The sequence below is a fragment of the Nicotiana tomentosiformis genome, chromosome 8, assembly GCF_000390325.3.
Source record: "Nicotiana tomentosiformis chromosome 8, ASM39032v3, whole genome shotgun sequence".
NCBI classification, from domain to species: domain Eukaryota; kingdom Viridiplantae; phylum Streptophyta; class Magnoliopsida; order Solanales; family Solanaceae; genus Nicotiana; species Nicotiana tomentosiformis.
In genome coordinates this window covers 19307446-19327164 of record NC_090819.1, presented here as the reverse complement: position 1 = coordinate 19327164, position 19719 = coordinate 19307446, and the positions used below count along the sequence as shown (strand labels likewise).

General features: G+C 38.7%; 1 protein-coding gene across 1 annotated transcript; it reads left to right on the top strand.

Annotated features, from left to right (window-relative positions):
* The first annotated feature begins 975 nt into the window (after positions 1 to 975).
* Positions 976 to 3059, top strand: LOC104108015 (NDR1/HIN1-like protein 1). The gene is made up of 4 exons (XM_009616969.4): positions 976 to 1226; positions 1324 to 1412; positions 1492 to 1985; positions 2676 to 3059. The coding sequence occupies exons 3-4, from the start codon at positions 1617 to 1619 to the stop codon at positions 2946 to 2948; spliced, it is 642 nt and encodes a 213-aa protein (XP_009615264.1). The 5' UTR covers positions 976 to 1226; positions 1324 to 1412; positions 1492 to 1616; the 3' UTR covers positions 2949 to 3059.
* Positions 3060 to 19719: the final 16660 nt, after the last annotated feature.

Sequence of the window (19719 nt, the reverse complement as noted above, 5' to 3'; positions counted from 1 at the left end):
CATGATAGACCTCAACAGAAGAAAACTGAAGAGTAATGACATTAAGTGATTGAGTTCAGTAGTTCTCATATACAAATATTGACTCTAGAGATCTAGTAATAAGGAGAAGGCAAAATTGTTTCAAGTACGAACAGAACCGGAAGCACCCATTCTTTTAAAGAGAGGAGGACGGGTTATTCATATTTCATTAGAGGAGTAATTTCCTTTTTTTCTTCCATATGTTATACTACTCCATCCGTTTCAAATTAGATGAGGTACTTTCCTATTTAGTCTATTCCAAAATAAATGACACATTTCTAAATTTGGAAATAATTGAATTTTAAACTATTCATTTTACCCATCTTACCCTTAATGAGAAGTTTTTATAACCACACAAATGTCATGGCCCAACAAAGCTTTTACCCCTTAAGCTTTTAAGACTACAAGTTTCAAAAGTCTTCTTTTTTTCTTTAAACTCCGTACCGAGTCAAACTACCTCATCTAAATTGTAACGGAGGGAGTATTTATTAAGAACAAGGATGTCCTCGTAGTACAATTCAGAGATTGTAATCCTGCATCTTATGTTGGATAGAAAATATCAAGATATGGTATATAATTTATATTAATTTTAACTAATACCAATAATCAAACACTAAATAAACATAATTTTAAAATTTATGCTGAAATTAATATCCTAATTCCGGTAACTAAACGACCAAAACACAAACGCAATTGTTCCACGGCAACTCTAAAAACAATTCCTACCTAAACTCATTCAAACATTATTAGAAAAAGAAAAAAGGAGCATAACCAAACCAACTGTTATAAAACTGGACACAAAAAATGGTGACGAAAGTAGCTCCAATCAATTTTCTAGGTGTCACCATATAACTCCGCGGTTACATACTTAGAATTTACATTTAGTTGGCAGCTAGCCAAGAATCTTTGTAATCAATAGTCGTAAGCTAAAGTAAAAAAAACAAAACAAAAAGAATTGCACTGAAACAACTAGCTAACTTCTCTTCTCTTATCACTAAGCAAAGAGAGAACCTAATTCTTCTCTTTTCCTTTCTTTGTCTTCCACTTGACCCATTAGATTCTCTTTTTTTCCCACCTTTTTCTTATTGTTCTCTCACCACTATCACTCACTTAACAATTCAAAGCTGTGCCTAACTCTCTCCTTTGCTAAAGCTACTTGGTTTTGGTTAAAATTGTTCAAGAAATTGCTTATTATGTGAAATATTGAGGTGAGTCTTAATTTTATAATACCATCTTTTCTTCTCTTATTTAGTTAGTGCTTATATAATAGGATTTTTCTTCTTCTAACATCTCAATTATATACAGATCAACATCGACTTAAGAAAAATAGTCATAAGTGAGGGGGAGTTTTGAGCAATTTTAAGTTCAAGAAATTGCTTACGTAAAATATTGAGGTGAGTCTTAATTTTATAATACCTTCTTTTCTTCTCTTACAATGTTTATATTATGAACTAACATCTAACTTATATACAGGTCAACACTGACTTAAGAAGCAATACGAGCGGAAAAGTATAGCTACTTGTAAGGTGGAGTTTGGAGAAAAAAGCAAAGCTAATTAAGCCAATTTGTACAAGATTTAGCTAGAAGAAATTCCAAAAATGAGTGATCAACAAAAGAGTCAAAATGAAGGTGGCTATACTCAAAGACCATCTCCATTATCATCATCTAAAAATCCTGCCAAAACTTTGTGCACTTTTCTACTAATTTTCCTCATATTAGCTGGTCTCACTTTGCTCATAGGGTGGCTAATTTATCGACCTCACAAGCCAAATTTCACTCTAGTAAATGCTGCAATTTACCAATTAAACATCACATCCCTTCCTTATATGTTCACCACCATGCAATTCACAGTGTTAGTAAGAAATCCAAACAGGAGAGTCAGCTTGTTTTATGACCAAATTTCAGCTCTTGTTTCTTACAAGGGTCAAGCAATTACACCTCCAGTGATGCTGCCACCTTTATTTCAGGTAAGAAAGGTTATGAAATGGTCGGGTTGTGCTAAATTTAGATGAGTTAAAACAGGTCGAATTAATAAGTAAGTCGGGTCATAACTTGTCCCGAATTTCTTTGGGTCAAAATGAACGGGTCAGTTTGAGCTAACCAATGTGTGACCAATTCAAAATTATTTTTCTTTGTTTTCTTTTTTCCTTTTTGGGACTTTAATTACCAAGCAAATTAACATTTTTTAATATTATCAGAACTTCATATAATCAACAAAACCCAATTTTTTTTTGTATTTTTACATTTGGATACGTTCTTTTAATGGGCTAATTCGGGCGACGTGACTGTACAAATTGATCCAAGCTTTCAGATGGTTAACTTGGGCTATGTCTAAGTTGACCCGCTAATGAATATGTGTCGGGAAAGTGCACAAACAATCATTCTTAGGGATATTTTTTTAAGATTAGCTAGTACTTATTTTGTGCTGAAAATTTGAACTAAAAATTTTAATTTTAGTATAATTTGAGATATTTATGTCCTGAAAAGTTAAACTGAAAGCTGAATTCATGACACATTAGCTAATTCCTAAATAGCATCTCTTTAGAGTTGTTATCTAGTGTCATTTCTACATATTATATGTCCAATCTAACTCGTCAACTTGCACAAGATAGATGAGTAATATTTTTATCGGCTAAATTTGATATCCTTAATTTCAGGATACAAAAAGCACGGTGCCCTTGTCGCCGGTGATCGGAGGCGCGTCGGTGCCGGTATCGGTGGAAGTTGCAAATGGGTTGGTGGTGGATGAAACGTATGGGATGGTGGCTTTGAGACTAGTGTTTATGGGTAAATTGAGATATAAAGCTGCATTTGTAAGGACTAGACATTATGGAATTTATGTCAAGTGTGATATGTTGGTAGGGTACAAGAAGGGTTTTGTGGGTCAAGTACCTTTGCTTGGTTCTCCAGATTGTGAAGTTGATGTATGAATTTTCTTTTCCTTTGTGAATAAATGACCAAGTGGAGTTAAAGATTATGAACTTCCAATTAGGAAACTGAATGAGTACAAGATGAACTGGAGACTTCTTTCTTCTTCAAAAGTTACCAAGTTCTAATCATAATTGTGTTTTTTCCATTCCAGCCTTCAATTTGTAATCAATAGTTTTAAGTTATATCGCCTTTTTTCCTTTTACAAATTAGAGTAAGTCAAAAGGGCAGACCAATGCACGTAGCATCCCGTATTCATATAGGGTTTAGAGAAGGGCCGGACTCTAAGGGGGTGTAATGTAGGCAGTCTACTTTGATGCAATCATCAATAGCGGATTCCACAGATCGAACCCGTGACCTATAAGTCACACAAAGACAACTTTACCGTGCTCCAAGACTCCCCTTCAAATTAGAACAAGTCTGTAAGTTCTCAATTATTTTTGGTTTTCTGCCTGGTGGTCGGCACCTATATTGGTTCCCCGGCTAATCCAAATTTGCGTTGTGTAAGGCTCATTAAGAAGGAAAGTGTTCCCTGTCAGCATTTTTTATTCCTATAGCTCGCATCCAAGACATCTAATTAAGGACAGAAAACTATCCATCCTACCACAACCCCCGGCGGTTAAGTTCACTTCTTTAATTGAATCTTTTGCTTGAAATGTTGGAATTTGGACATGGTTAGACTAGTTATTTTTCAACAATAATTATCTTAGATCTCTATGTTCAGACTCTAATGCAAACAAAAATAAAAAATAAAAAATAAATAAATCAGTAAATCAAAATTCTTGCTTTTGCGAGGTAAATGATAAATTACTTTTCTGGGTTTTGCTATTGCACCTTTTACTGTTTTAATACGTACCAGCAATTTGATAAATTTTTACTCGGCAACTTTTTTGCTCAATAGTTGGTCTGCATCGCTGGATTATTTATTAGTAAAAATAAACTTAAGACACTCTTAATTATATAGGTGTGGGTACCAAGCCCAGGAAATAGCACCTTTTATAGTCTATAACTCTTTTCTTATTTCTATTACGGGCATTCGTTTTTCAGTTCTCTAATGGACATTATATTTGTGTCTTGAAGTCTAGTTTTATTTTGTTTTGAGAAGGGTGTTTCGTTATTTCCTCATAAAAAAGAGAAATTGTGAAACATCCGTTAGAGTTTGCCTTATGTTTGGATTTTACTTTTTTGAAGGAAATGAAAATAGTTCACCATAATTGATTTTTACTTTTCTTTAAAGGAAAATATAGATTTCTTCCATGTTGGACAAATTTCTTTTTTAGAGAAAAAGATGATTGACCTCTATAAATTAAGCATTCACATAAAAATATAATAACATCCACAATGTAGTTTTTCTTCTCCTTTATATTAGTAGATTAATGTAGGTCACTTGACAAAACTATATTAAAATATTATATATTTTTAGTATAATTCTCTTTAGTGTCTGACTTAACGTGTTAAGGTTTACTTTTTTAGTTTCAGCCAGGGGCGGACCCCATGTAGAGTCAAGAAGGTTCATATGAACCCGCTTCGTCGAAAACTTTTGGTATTTTATATAGGTTAAAATATGTAAAATATTGATATAAACCTTTTTTGAACCCACTTGATCGAAGATGATCATGTGGAGAGATGTGTTAGAATCAGCCATGGAAGAAGAGTGTAGAAGAATCAGAGATTGGAAAATTGCTCAACTGATTAATTGTGGCATAAACAACCGACTATATACAGCTCCTTGTTAGTTAGGTACTAACTTTCTAAAATAATAATAACACACTCTAACTTCTAATATGTACATTATAGCCCTCATACCTAACTAACTAACTAACTAACACTCTATATATGCCAATACTCCCCCTCAAGGTGGAGGGTGTAAAATGTTTAACACACCCAGCTTGCCAAGTAGAAACTGATGCTGAGGTGAGGCCAACCCCTTTGTGAGTAGATCAACCAACTAATGCTTGGTAGAGACATATTGTGTCTGCATGATTCCTTGTTTGAGTTTCTCCTGGATGAAGTGACAATCAATTTTGATGTGTTTTGTACGCTCATGAAAAATGAAATTAGCAACTATTTGCATAGCTGCTTTACAGTCTGAAAACAATGTGATTGGCTGGTGAATGGGAGTCCCTAGTTCAGCAAATTGGCCTCGCAACTAAACTATCTCAGCTACTTCTGAAGCCATGCTTCTGTATTATGCTTCAGCACTTATACGAGAGACTGTGTGTTATTTCTTTGATTTTTATAATATCAAGGAATCACCAAATTTAATAATATATCCATTAACAGACTTTCTGCTCACTGGGCAAGCTGCCCAATATGAATCACAAAAACCAACTAAAGTTTTAGTTGGTCCTTTCCTCATGATAACTCCCATTCATGGTGCATATTTGAGGTACCTCACTACACGAATGACTGCATCCACATGAGACTCCTTAGGGGCCTGCATAAATTGACTCAGAGTTTGGATTGCATAGCTGATGTCTGGCCTGGTAACTGTAAGATATTGTGGTTTCCCTATGAGCTTCTGATAGCCTGTGACATCTACCAAAGGATCAAGTACTTTGCTGCTAATTGCCTTGTAAAACTCCACTGAAGTAAGCCTCTGATTGAATTCTAGAGGTGTAAGAACAGGCCTTGCACCACTCAACCCCAATTCTTAAATGAGCTCCAAAGTGTACTTTGTGTACTTTTTCTAATTGAGCAGAATGCCCTGATGAGACCTCAAGACTTCAATCCCTAAGAAATACATGAGCTCCCCCATATCATTTACCTTAAGTTGTTGATATAACACTGACTTGGCTTCATTAATGAGCTCTATGCTACTTCCAGTTAGCAGTAGGTCATGTACATAGATTAAGATGATCACAATGTCATTCCCAGATCTTTTGGTGAATAAGTGTCACGACCCAAAATCTAACCGTGGTCGTGATGGCACCTATCGTGTTACAAAGCAAGCCTATTTCTCAAAATATTACTACTAAATCGATTATAAGAATTTAATAAAATATTTCAACATCTGAATTTCTCATAAACTAAATCAACTTTAAATATAATTTTTGAAATACGAAAACGAGCCCCAAACATCGGGGTGTCACTAGTCATGAGCGTCTAAATCTGAGAACTATGAAATGAAACTGTCTAACTGTCAATACAATCCAAAAGAAGAAATGTTAATAGGAGTAACAAGGTCCTGCGGACGCTAGCAGCTACCTTGCTATTTCCACCGATAGTCGGCCTGAACTCAACGATCGCCGTGCTCTAACTCACCTGAATCTGCACATAAAGTGTAGGGTGTAGCATGAGTACAACCACCTCAGCAAGTAACAGAAATAACTAAGGAACTGAGAAATAGTGACGAGCTAAGTAAAACAGTCCAATTATTTATTTTTTTACAATTTAAAAATAAACAGAAATAAACAGGTAAACTCCATAACTCAGTAAATGCCACAAAGAAGTTTAACAGATAAATGCAGCAACAACACCAATAAATACAACCTCACAGCAGTGTCACTCCATCACTCATCACTCGTACTCAGCACTCAAAACTCAAAACACTCAACACTCTGCGCTCACTGGGGGTATGTACAGTCTCCGGAGGGGCTCCCAAAGACCAAGCACTCAGCACGGACAACTCACGTACCATCATATCAATACCTGGACCCACACGGTCAACTCACGTGCTACGCAGATAACGTACGCGCTATGGTATTAATATCCTCTCAACCAGGCCCTCGGCCTCACTAAATCATGTACCTCACTAGCCTCACCATCATCAACAATAAGGGAACACAGCCCACATCAAGTATTACCGCGTATTAGCAATTAATAGAGCCTGAGGTAAACATGTACACAAATTTTTATGACTGAGTACAAATAATGTAAGCATGAATAAAGCCTAAGCATGATCTCTATCACGAAGGCAAACAAGTTCAACAACAATTAAACACATAACCACATATAATAGCCATTAGGCCTCACAACCTCACGGGACGGACCAAGTCTCAATCCCTCGCAGTGCACACCTACACGCTCATCACCTAGCGTGGGTATCACTTCCAAACAATCACGTGATGTCAAATCTCCGGGTTTATACCCTCAAAGCCAGAGTTAAAACTGTTACTTACCTTAACAGCATAAAAATCCTACTCCGGGATGCCCTCGTCTCTGGACCCGGTCTCCAAATGCTCCGAATCTAATCACAATCAGTACAATACCATCAATATACGCTAATGGAATGAATTTCACAAGAAAAACTATAAAATATGCCAAAAATCCGAAACCGACCAAAACCCGACCCCCGGGCCCACGTCTCGAAATCAGTCAAAAATGGCAGAATAATAAACCTTGTCCTCTCCCGAGTCTAACCATATAAAATTCATCAAAATTGGATTCCGTTTGGTCCCTCAAATCCTTAAATTACTTTCCAAAATTTTCAAGCCCTAACCTCTCATTTTCACTAATTACCATGATTAAACAACGAAAAATCACTATATATACAAGTATTAGGGCTCAAGTAATTTAACTCAACGAAACCCCCTTGATTCCCTCTTCAAATCTCTCCCAAAAGCTCCAAAAACCGAATAGAAATGGTGAAGAACGCACCAAAATTCGCGAAGTGTGATATATAGGGTCTACCCCAGGGATTCCGCATCTGCAGACCCTTTCTCGCACCTGCGCTTCCGCATCTGCGGACTCCAGTGCGCACCTGCGCATTCCACTTAATTAACCAGACTTCGCACCTGCGGAAGTCTCCTCGCACTTGCGAGCCCGCAAGTGCGATCCACTCTTCGTATCTGTGACCATCTCCGCATCTGCGAGCCTCCCACGCACCTGCGATCATCGCACCTACGGTTCCCAATCCGCAGGTGCGGACACACCAGAACAGCAACTCCAGTTGCATCTTCCAACTTCCAAACTCCCCGATACCCATCCGAAATCATCCCGAGCCCCTGGGGACCTCAACCAAAAATACCAACAAGTCATATATCAACATACCAACTTAGTCGAACCTTCGAATCACTCAAAACAATACCAACTCATCAAATTACCCTCAGATTCAAGCCTAAGAACTTCTAAATTTCCAAATTCGGCACCCGATGCCAAAACTAACCAAACCACGTCCGAATGACCTCAAATTTTGTACACACATCACAAATGACACTACGAACCTACTCCAACTTTTGGAATTCCATTCCGACCCCGATATCAAATTTTTTCCCACTGCCGATCGAAATCGCCAAATTTTTAATTTCGCCAATTCAAGCCTAATTCTACCACGGACCTCCAAATCACATTCCGGACGTATTCCTAAGTCCAAAATCACCTAACGGAACTAACAGAACCATCAGAATTCAAATCCGAGATCGTTTACACATAGGTCCATGTCCGGTCCACTTTTCTAACTTAAAGTTTTCAATTATGAGACTAAGTGCCTCATTTCACTCCGAGTTCCTTCTGGACCCGAACCAACTAACCCGATAATTCATAAATCAATTGTAAGACATAACTTGAGTAGTAAATGGTTGAACGGGGTTATAATATTCAAAACAACTGTCCGGGTCGTTACATTCTCCCCCTCTTAAATAAACGTTCGTCCTCGAACGAGTCTAACAGAAGTAACATACCTGAAATCACAGCATCTGAAGCAATAGCGTCTGGCCTGGCTGGGAGGGCATAGAAACGGGCCTGACCACCCCCTGATCTGCCTCCCCCTCTCGGGTGACCCATAGTTGACTCGGCTACGCCCCTAGCTGGCTGAACTCCACCCCTAGCTGGCTGGGCGGGTGGTGAGGTAACTGGTGCTGTAGTCCGAGGCTGAGTACTCCGCTGCGGAGTCCCACCCAACATCCTAGGGTAATATCTTGCAATGTGACCGAAATCCCCGCACTCGAAACAACCCCTCCTCTGACGAAATTGTTGCTCTTGATGCCCAAAAGAATTACCTGACGATACCTGAGCGGGCGGGACATAATGAGAACTCTGTGCTGGCAATGCTATGAATGATGACGGGCCCTGCTGAAACTGGTCCTGCGGAAACTTACCTCCCTGAGGAGCACCACTGAAATCACCCTGACCACGAGGCCTCTTAGCCTTCCTCTCAGTCCTCTCCTGACCTCGAACCATCTCAATCTATCGAGCAATGTCGACAACCTCATCAAAGGTAACCCCAAATACTCTCTCCCCGGTCATAAGCAATCGAAGCTAAAAACCGAGGCCATCTATAAACCTCTTGATCCTCTCTCGGTCTGTGGGAACCAACCAGACCGCATGATGAGCTAACTCGGAGAACCGCATCTCATACTATGTAACAGACATCTCACCCTAGCGAAGCTGCTCAAACTGCCTGCGCAGCTCCTCTCTGCGGGACTCAGGTACAAACTTCTCCAGAAAAAGAACGGAGAACTGCTGCCAAGTAAGGGGTGCTGCGCCAACAGGCCTACGCCTCTCGTAAGTCTCCCACCATCTGAGTGCAGCCCCAGAAAACTGAAAGGTAGTGAATGAGACCCCACAAGTGTCCAAAATACCAGCAGTACGGAGTATCCTCTGACACCTGTCCAAGAAGTCCTGAGCGTTCTCTCTCTCTGTACCACTGAAAGGTGGTGGCTGGAGTCTCCCAAACCTCTCCAACCTGCGCTGATCATCCTCAGGCATAGCAGGAACCACATAATCCTGTGCAGCTACAACTGGCTGGGCTGGTGGTGCCTCCGGTGTTTGAAGTCCCTGAATAACCTACTCTGGTGTGCGAGCGACGGGAGTCTGAGTGCCTCCCCTGGCCTGAGAAGTGGCTGCGGCCGTCGAAATAGAGACTGCCTGAGCAAGGCCGGTACACGCTGTTAGAATCTGAGCTAGGGCCTATTGAAGACCCGGAATCACAATAGGCACAGGTGGTGCCTGAGCTGGTGCATCAACAACTGAAACCTGGTACTGATCTGGGACAACCGATGGATCTGCAGGTACTGCCCCAGCTGCTGTACGGGCTGCACCTCTGCCCCTACCATGGCCTCTACCGCGACCTCGTCCTCTCACGACCCAAACTGGTGGTTGACCCTCTTGACCGGTAGCACGAGTCCTCACCATCTGTGAGAGAATAAAATACAGATGTTTAGTTACTAGAATGCACAGAACGCACGATAAGAATCCAAGAATGTGAATTTTTCCTAAAGGTTCTGCAGCCTCTCGAAGATAAGTACAGACGTCTCCGTACCGATCCGCAAGACTCTACTAAACCCGCTCATGACTTATGAGACCTATGTAACCTAGAGCTCTGATACCAACTTGTCACGACCCAAAATCTAACCGTGGTCGTGATGGCGCCTATCGTGTTACAAGGCAAGCCTATTTCCCAAAATATTACTACTAAATCGATTATAAGAATTTAATAAAACATTTCAATATCTGAATTTCTCATAAACTAAATCAACTTTAAATATAATTTTTGAAATACAGAAACGAGCCCCAAACATCGGGGTGTCACTAAGTCATGAGCGTCTAAATCTATGAACTAAGAAATGAAACTATCTAAATGTCAATACAATCCAAAAGAAGACATGATAATAGGAGTAACAAGGTCCTGCGAATGCTAGCAACTACCTTGCTATCTCCACAGATAGCCGGTCTGAACTCAACGATCGCCGTGCTCTAATTCACCTGAATCTGCACATAAAGTGCAGGGTGTAGCATGAGTACAACCAGCTCAACAAGTAACAGAAATAACTAAGGAACTGAGCAATAGTGACGAGCTAAGTAAAACAGTCCAATTATTTATTTTTTCACAATTTAAAAATAAACAGAAATAAACAGGTAAACTCCATAACTCAGTAAATGCCACAAAGAAGTTTAACAGATAAATGCAGCAACAACACCAATAAATACAACCTCACAGCAGTGTCACTCCATCACTCATCACTCGTACTCAGCACTCAAAACTCAAAACACTCAACACTCTGCGCTCACTGGGGGTATATACAGTCTCCGGAGGGGCTCCCAAAGACCAAGCGCTAAGCACGGACAACTCACGTGCCATCATATCAATACCTGGATCCGCACGGTCAACTCACGTGCTACGCGGACAACTCACGCGCTATGGTGTCAATAACTGGACCCACACGGTCAACTCACATGCTACGCAGACAACTTACGCGCTATGGTATTAATATCCTCACAACCAGGCCCTCGGGCTCACTCAATCATGTACCTCACTAGGCTCACCATCATCAACAATAAGGGAACACAACCCACATCAAGTATTACCACATATTAGCAATTAATAGAGCCTGAGGTAAACATGTACAAAAATTTCTATGACTGAGTACAAATAATGTAAGCATGAATAAAGCCTAAGCATGATCTCTATCATGAAGGCAAACAAGTTCAACAACAATTAAACACATAACCACAGATAATAGCCATTAGGCCTCACAGCCTCACGGGATGGACCAAGTCTCAATCCCTCGTAGTGCACACCCACACGCTCGTCACCTAACGTGGGTATCACTTCCAAACAATTACGTGATGTCAAATCTCCGGGTTTATATCCTCAAAGCAAGAGTTAAAACTGTTACTTACCTTAACAACGTAAAATTCTTACTCCGGGATGCCCTCGTCTCTGGACCCGGTCTCCAAATGCTCCGAATCTAATCTCAATCACTACAATACCATCAATATATGCTAATGGAATGAATTCCACAAGAAAAACTACAAAATATGCCAAAAATCCCAAACCGACCAAAACCCGACCCCCGGGCCCACGTCTCGAAATTAGTCAAAAATGGCAGAATAATAAACCTTGTCTTCTCCCGAGTCTAACCATATAAAATTCATCAAAATTGGATTCCGTTTGGTCCCTCAAATCCTTAAATTACTTTCCAAAATTTTCAAGCCCTAACCCCTCATTTTCACTAATTACCATGATTAAACAACGGAAAACCACCATATATATAAGTATTAGAGCTCAAGTAACTTACCTCAATGAAACCCCCTTGATTCCCTCTTCAAATCTCTCCCAAAAGCTCCAAAAACCGAATAGAAATGGTGAAGAACGCACCAAAATTCGCGAAGTGTGATATATAGGGTCTGCCTCAGGGATTTCGCACCTGCGGACCCTTTCTCGCACCTGTGCTTCCGCATCTGCGGACTCCGGTGCACACTTGTGCATTCCACTTAACTGAATAGACTTAGCACCTGCGGAAGTCTCCTCGCACATGCGAGCCCGCAGGTACGATCCACTCTTCGCATCTGCGACCATCTCCGCATCTGCGAGCCTCCCATGCACCTGCGATCATCGCACCTACGGTTCCCAATCCGCAGGGGCGGACACACCAGAATAGCAGCTCCAGCTGCATTTTCCAACTTCCAAACTCCCCGATACCCATCCGAAATCATCCCGAGCCCCTCGAGACCTTAACCAAAAATATCAACAAGTCATATATCAACATACCGACTTAGTCGAACCTTCGAATCCCTCAAAACAACACCAAATCAAATTACCCTCGGATTCAAGACTAAGAACTTCTAAATTTCTAAATTCGGCGTCTGATGCCAAAACTAACCAAACCACGTCCGAATGACCTCAAATTTTGCACACACATCACAAATGACACTACGAACCTACTCCAACTTCCGGAATTCCATTCCGACCCCGATATCAAATTTTTTCAAACTGCCGACCGAAATCGCCAAATTTCCAATTTCGCCAATTCAAGCCTAATTCTACCGCGGACCTCCAAATCACATTCCGGACGCACTCTTAAGTCCAAAATTACCTAACGGAGCTAACGGATCTATTAGAATTTAAATCCGAGATCGTTTACACATAGGTCCATATCCGGTCCACTTTTCTAATTTAAAATTTTCAATTATGAGACTAAGTGCCTCATTTCATTTCGAGTTCCTTCCGGACCCGAACCAACTAACCCGATAATTCATAAATTAATTGCAAGACATAAATTGAGTAGTAAATAAGGGAACGAGGTTATAATATTCAAAGTAATTGGCCGGGTCGTTACAATAAGGAATTGTCATAGACACTCTGACTGAAGCCTACACCTAGTAGAGCCTCTGTAAGTTTTAGGTTCCATTGTCTTGGGGTCTGTTTAAGACCATACAAGGACTTCAATAACCTACAAACCTTTTTCTCCCCTGTCTTTGGAATCCTTGAGGCAAGTCCATATAAACTTCCTCATATAGATCTTCCTGTAGAAATGCATTGAAGACATCTATTCTTTAAAGACCTAGTCATTAGAGGTGTCACACCTCCTTTTTCCCGAGGGGGATAGGGAGTTTTTTCAATTAAAGTGATATTATTCGAAATGGGATTAGTAAATTGATTTCAGAGTCGCCACTTGGGATAATTTTTTGTGTCCTAAGTCACCGGTTTATTTTAAATTCCAAATCGAGGAAATTTTACTCTGTTTAAAGTCTGCAAAAATCAGAAGACCGAGTAAGAAATTCTGTTAAACCGGGAGAAGGTGTTAGGCACTCCCAAATTCTGTGATTTTAGCACGGTCGCTTTAATCACACCTGGCTTAATTAAATTATTTAATTACGTGTTTTAAAACCTAATATGCATTTTACCTTTTACCGCTTTTAGATATGGCGCTTATGGATTTATCTTTGAAACGGATCACATGAGTGTGAATCCATTTTATTCGGTGCGCTAAAATCATGTCACGCATATGTGTACACAATTAGTCCCGCTTTATTAATATTAAGATTGTTGGCCAAAGTTGCGCGAACGCGTACTTTGATTTATTTTGGGGATCGTAATCATGTTACGCGAACGTGTACACAATTACGATAGTAGATTAAATGCACGCCTAAAGCAAACTAAAATATTCGATGATTGTTTGTCCGAAAATCAGTTTAAGATTATCACAAGGCCAAGAGTTTACAAATGTGGAAATTAACGAAATATGAAGCAAAACAGTCTTGGAATAAGCTTCTAATATGATAAAGTTAATCTCATGGATTCCTATATGATTTTTTCTTTTATTAAGTGATGGGGTTGACTAGCGTATGATTGGTTATTCTATTAGATTAATTAGATATTATTTTAGTCACTGAATGGCTGTATGCAGGTTGGTTATGAGCAAAACATGGGCTAAACGTGAAAATCATAGCATTAAGCTTTATATATAACAAGGTTTGTCACTTAACCAGTAAGCAAAATACTGCAAAGATGAATGATGTCCAGATGGGCTTTCATGTGAAGCCCAATCATATTAGGCCTCCACTTTCTGGCTTCCTCTTGAAGCCTGGACCTTGTAGCCATAAAGTCCAATTAATTATAACCTTAGACAAAGGCCAGTTATGCCCAACTAATCACACAGACGAAAAGTATTTCAAACGAGTTTAACACCAGCTCCAATTGAATCACTTATACAATTTCATTCTCAAACTAACATTCATGTCTCCTATTGTTAATAAACTATGAATGATGAAGCTATTTCATGCAAGAGGGACTCGTGCTAAACTGCTATACGATGGCATTCCATAATCTGTGTTTCTTGAACATTTACTATCAATCTACTGAATCTATATAACTACATTCACTGATAATGGACATGAGTTATTACAACTTTGTATCAAGAACCATATTAGTAACTATACTAACTGGGATTCAATAATTACAATAGATGACCACTTTCACTTGATAAAACTTTTAAAATCAGGCCAAGCAATGGTCAGATTTCCAAGCTCATCTCCAACACTTCTGACGTCTCACTTCTTAAGCCAACATCTAACAGAAAATTTCCAGAACTTCACATGATATGAATCTAACAACAGCAAACCAAACCTCAGCAGTCATAAATCAGAGTACAGAACTGATAATTATTTTATCACTAAGGTTACCAACATATATGAAGATTTATGCAACCATTTTTTCTTCAATGTAAACTCAAATTTGCAATCAGACACAGAGGAACATCCAACATACACATAACTAACAAACAACAGAAATTTCAAAATAATGTGATATTCAAATAACAATTACATTATTTGAAACTATCAAGCACACACCTTAACAGTAGCAAAGAAAGAGAAGAAAGAAAATAAGTCTCTGAAAACTGGGAAGAAAGCAGTAGCAAGAAGATAGCAGCAGAAAACAATGGACAACAACCTTAAACCTCAAAATCAAAAATCCAGGAAATCCCAGTAATATGGAAAAGCAACCCGAGATTCAGGTGGATCCTAGATCTTCATTTTTATATTAAAATGAAGTCCCAGACTGCCTTTTGGAAGAGAAATCCGTATGAAATGAGGGCAAAAATTGAAAAAAATCAGTGAATTATGTGTGTGTCCTTTCTTTTTGTCCAATCCCCCCCCCCAAATGTGTGAGTGAGGTCCTTTATATACAGTGAAAAATCTGTCATGTGCTCCTAAAGATAAGGGAATAATTCTCAGAATGCCATCCCTAAATTTTAGGGAAAAGAGCATCTTTCACAACTGAATTGGACAGCTGTCCCTTTTTAGATATTTTCTTTTGACAGCTGTTCCCCTTTCTGGTTTTTTAGCATCTTTTAATTCTGAAACTATCCCTAGTTCTTTTGTTTTATTGCACTTAAGTCCCTTATAGAAACTTCTTGCCCAAACACATAAGATTCTCTGATTTTGGTATACCTTTTAGTCCCCCAATTCTTGCAAATTACTAACTGTTATGCAACCTAACACAGAATTAAATAAATTTAAATCTTGCCTAATCTAAACATGCTAAACATATGAAAAGATATGCTAATAGTCCATTACTGATGCATCATTAAGCAAGCATTTCAAATGATAATTTTAGCAAAATCAGCTAAGTACAAATGAAACTAAGCTAAAATATACTATAATTAACCTAAAACTAAGCTATATCATGTGAAACAACCAAAACACCAGCATGTGAGTAAATCATACACTTAAGTCAAATGACCATGAAAGAACGGAAGGAAGTATTACCCATTAACGACATCACTGCTAGCTTCAAACAATCCGAGCAGGGGTCGATATCGTCACACGAGCACTGGTTCATGCTCGAAAGACAGAAACAATGGATACCTGTAACGATAACGACCATATCTTGGCCGAAGAGTCGAATACCAAGCGATACCTCAAAGCTATGGGGCTACCACCTTGAGCCATTGAGGTTTTGAATGGAGAAGAAAGGGTCTGAGGCCAATCAAGTGGAAGTGACCAATCAATGACATGAAATCACCATTCGACTCTGAAGGTAGTCGATTGAGGCAGGTAATAACGAAAGACAAACCCGAGTTTGGAAAGAATCAAAAAAGAAAAATAACTAGGTTTTCTTGACTTCTTAGATTTGGAATTTAGGGAGTTTGGATGATTATTTGGGGAAACCGGTAAGGGATTTGGGATTAGGGAAGTGTGGGGATTATAGGGTGAAGATTTGGGGCTATTTGGACGGTGACCGCCGGCCGGTGGGGGTGAGGAATTTGGGGGCGGCTAGGGTTTCATTGAGTGAGAGAGATAGAGAAGTGAGAGGGGTCTGAGGGGTTTGGGGGCGGTCTCCGACAGTCTCCAACAGATATAAGGGATTAGAGAAGGGAGTTATGAACTGTTGGATGAGATGTGTTGAACGGCTGGGATTAGCTTTACTAAAACGACGCCGTTTTGGGTTAAGTGAGGGCTGGAACGGACTGTTCTTGGGGCGAGTTGGGTTTAAAGGAAAATTAGGCCAACTCTAAGGTTTTAGCCCAATTCGAAAACAAACACAGCCTTTCACATTTTTTTCTTTTTCTTGAATTTTTTAAATCCTAATAAAATTGATTAAAAACCTAAGTTAAATTCTAAAACAATCTAATTTGTAGAATTGAATTGATTATATATTTCTAACATTAAAATAATTAATTAACTTAAAACTAATGAAAGAAAAAAAATACTAATTTTAAAACTAAAGGCTAAATATGTAAAAACGACCATTTATGTGATTTTTGTTTAATAATACAATTAACTCATGTAATTATATGTTAATATAAAATTAAATCTAAGATGCTATGCAATGAATATTTTATACATTTTTGGTATTTTTCATAATTTTGAATATTAAATAAGCAAGTAAATGCAAACAAAATTAACCAAACAAATCCTAAAATTCTATAAAAATAAAAAATAATTTAGAAAGATCTATTTTTGAACTTTGTAGGAGTAATTTTAGTTTGGGCAAAAATCACGTGCTCACAAGAAGCAGCTAAGGCTATCACTGACCTAACTGTCACCATTTTTGCAACTGGTGAAAATGTTTCATGGTAGTCTAGTCCTTGAGGTTGATTATAACCTTTAGCCACTAGTCTAGCCTTAAATATTTCCACCTCTCCATTGGCTTTATACTTAATTTTGTATACCCATTTTGACCCTATAGAGGATTTCCCAGGAGGCAGGTCAACCACCTCTCAAGTCTTATTTTTCTCTAATGACTGGACTTCCTGTTTCATAGCCTCTATCTACCTTTCATCCTTCACAGTTTCCCTGTAGGTTTTAGGTTATGTAAGTGCTGAAAAAGACATTATGTTATCTTTGTATCTCTGTGTTACAGTGTCATAGGACATGAAGTTTGATATGGGGTAGGCACAATGTAAATCCTTCTTACTAGCAACAATATAGTCCTTCATCCAAATTGGTGGATGCTTTGTCCTAGTTGATTGTCTAGTGAGAGCTGTGGAACTAGAATGAGTGATCCCAGTTGGTACATCAGGAGGTCCAGTTGGTGCATCATGGTCAGCTAAGACAACATCATTTGAATCAGCTACTACATCTGCTTGATCAACTGCATCTTCTTGATTATTCTCATGTTCCATTGAAACTAAGGGTTCTAAGGTTCAAATGTGTCTTTTGGTTTTGCTGTGTCCATAGTGTTCATTTCTCTCCTCGGTTATGACTCAAAAAATCAGTTGTCTTGTCTGAGGCTTGATGAGTTGAACCAATATGCTGTTGTAATGTTGTTACAAAAGGAAATACATATTCCCTGAAAAGAACATCCCTGCTAAAAAAAGGTGATAGTGTTCCTATCGTACAATCTATACCCCTTATGAGTGGTGGAGTATCCCATTAGGACTGCTTCTTGATCAGGTCCAATTCACACCCAAATAACGAGTATAAAATATTTGTTGTAACTATAAAATCCAACATGAGTCGGGGTCGAATTCACAGAGAGTTTAGATTGATGCTAAGGTAACTACTTAAGAAAAGAACTTGAAATAACTAGATTTATCTTTCAAACAATAGTGAAAAAGTGTTATCTAACTTAACCTCTAGAAGATTGAACTAACTAGTAAACAAATAGAGAGTGAAATATTTTTGGTGTTTTTAACAATTAAGAAAAAAATTTAGGGATGTAACCTTCACCTAATTGGCTTTCTCAAGACCAATTCTCAAGTACCCACTCAATACCTCTCGGTCAAAGAGTGGTTATGCCCAAATTGGCTTTCTCAAGAGCAAATGGGTAGAATCTAAGTAAATGATATATGCCCAAGTGGGATTATCCCTATCTCTAGTTCAAATTCTTTAATCAAACTAATCAAAACCTCAATTAGTTCAATTTATTGTTAGCCAAATTTTCCTAGACTAGGTTCCTCTTTCTCAAGTAAGAACTAAGTCAAATAGACATGAATCAATATTTGCAACCATTAATTCTAGATATAAAGTATAAACAAGGCTAAATAACATACACCCAATCAATAACAAGCATTAATATTAAATACCCATAAGTTTTACATACTAGGGTTGGGTAACAACCCTAGATAAAATCTATCTACGCATACTCATAGGCATAGGAAATGAAAAAGAAGAAGTAATTGAAGACATAAAACTAAATTTGAAAGGTAAAAGTAATGAGTCTTCTCTAATTATAGTCACCAATTTCCCAAAATAACTAACTCTTACCGCTACCAGCTGCTACAGTACAAAAGTTTTCCTAAAAAAGTGCTTCCCATCTATTTATAGTGTTATGAAATTTGCTGACAAAAATACCCTTCGGGAGGTTCTCCGGTCGCACAATTTGGCTGCGGACCGCACTTTCTTCTGTTGCTCTTACAGTAGGAGGGATTCTGTAGCCGCATAATAACTTCTACGGTGCACTTCAGCTTCTGCGACTGCACAATTTGGCTGCAGACTGCGCTTCAAGGAGGCTCCAAATTTGGTCTTTTGCAACTTCTCTGTTCTTTCCAAGCTTGTCAGTGCAAACAGCTTCTGCGGCCGCAGAATTTGGTGTGCGGTCTGCTGCTGCTAAACTCTTCTAAAGCTTCAAGGGTAGATCTGCAGCCGCACTTGTATTTTTGCGGGCCGCATCTTTATCTGCGACTGCAGAATAAGTTCTGCGGACCGCACAATCCTTTGCACTGCTCCTCTTTGACTATTAAGCTAGGACATCTCCTTTTTGAGTTAGATTTCTTCATTGAAGTCACATCCTCCAGCATGCCTGAAATTCACACAATTTTATTTGATTCGAAAAAAAAAATTACTACTTTCGGACTAAAAAATAAAGCAAGAAGGTACTAATAAGTGGTTAAAATTCACACTTATCAACTCCCCCAAACTTAAAGTCTTTGCTTGTCCTCAATCAAATAGATTAGTTCCCACCTCCCTAAGTGACAGTTTATTTCAAAGAGTCAATTGTAAGTCATTCATACTCAGTTGGGACCAACAATTACCCACAATAATCATGCCTTCTCAACAAGGTGACAAAGTTTTTCAAAAAAACAAATAATATGCAACTTGTATCTAATTCTAGTGTGACATTTGAGCTTCAAGAATTGGCTTCACTCATCAAAGACTCTTGTT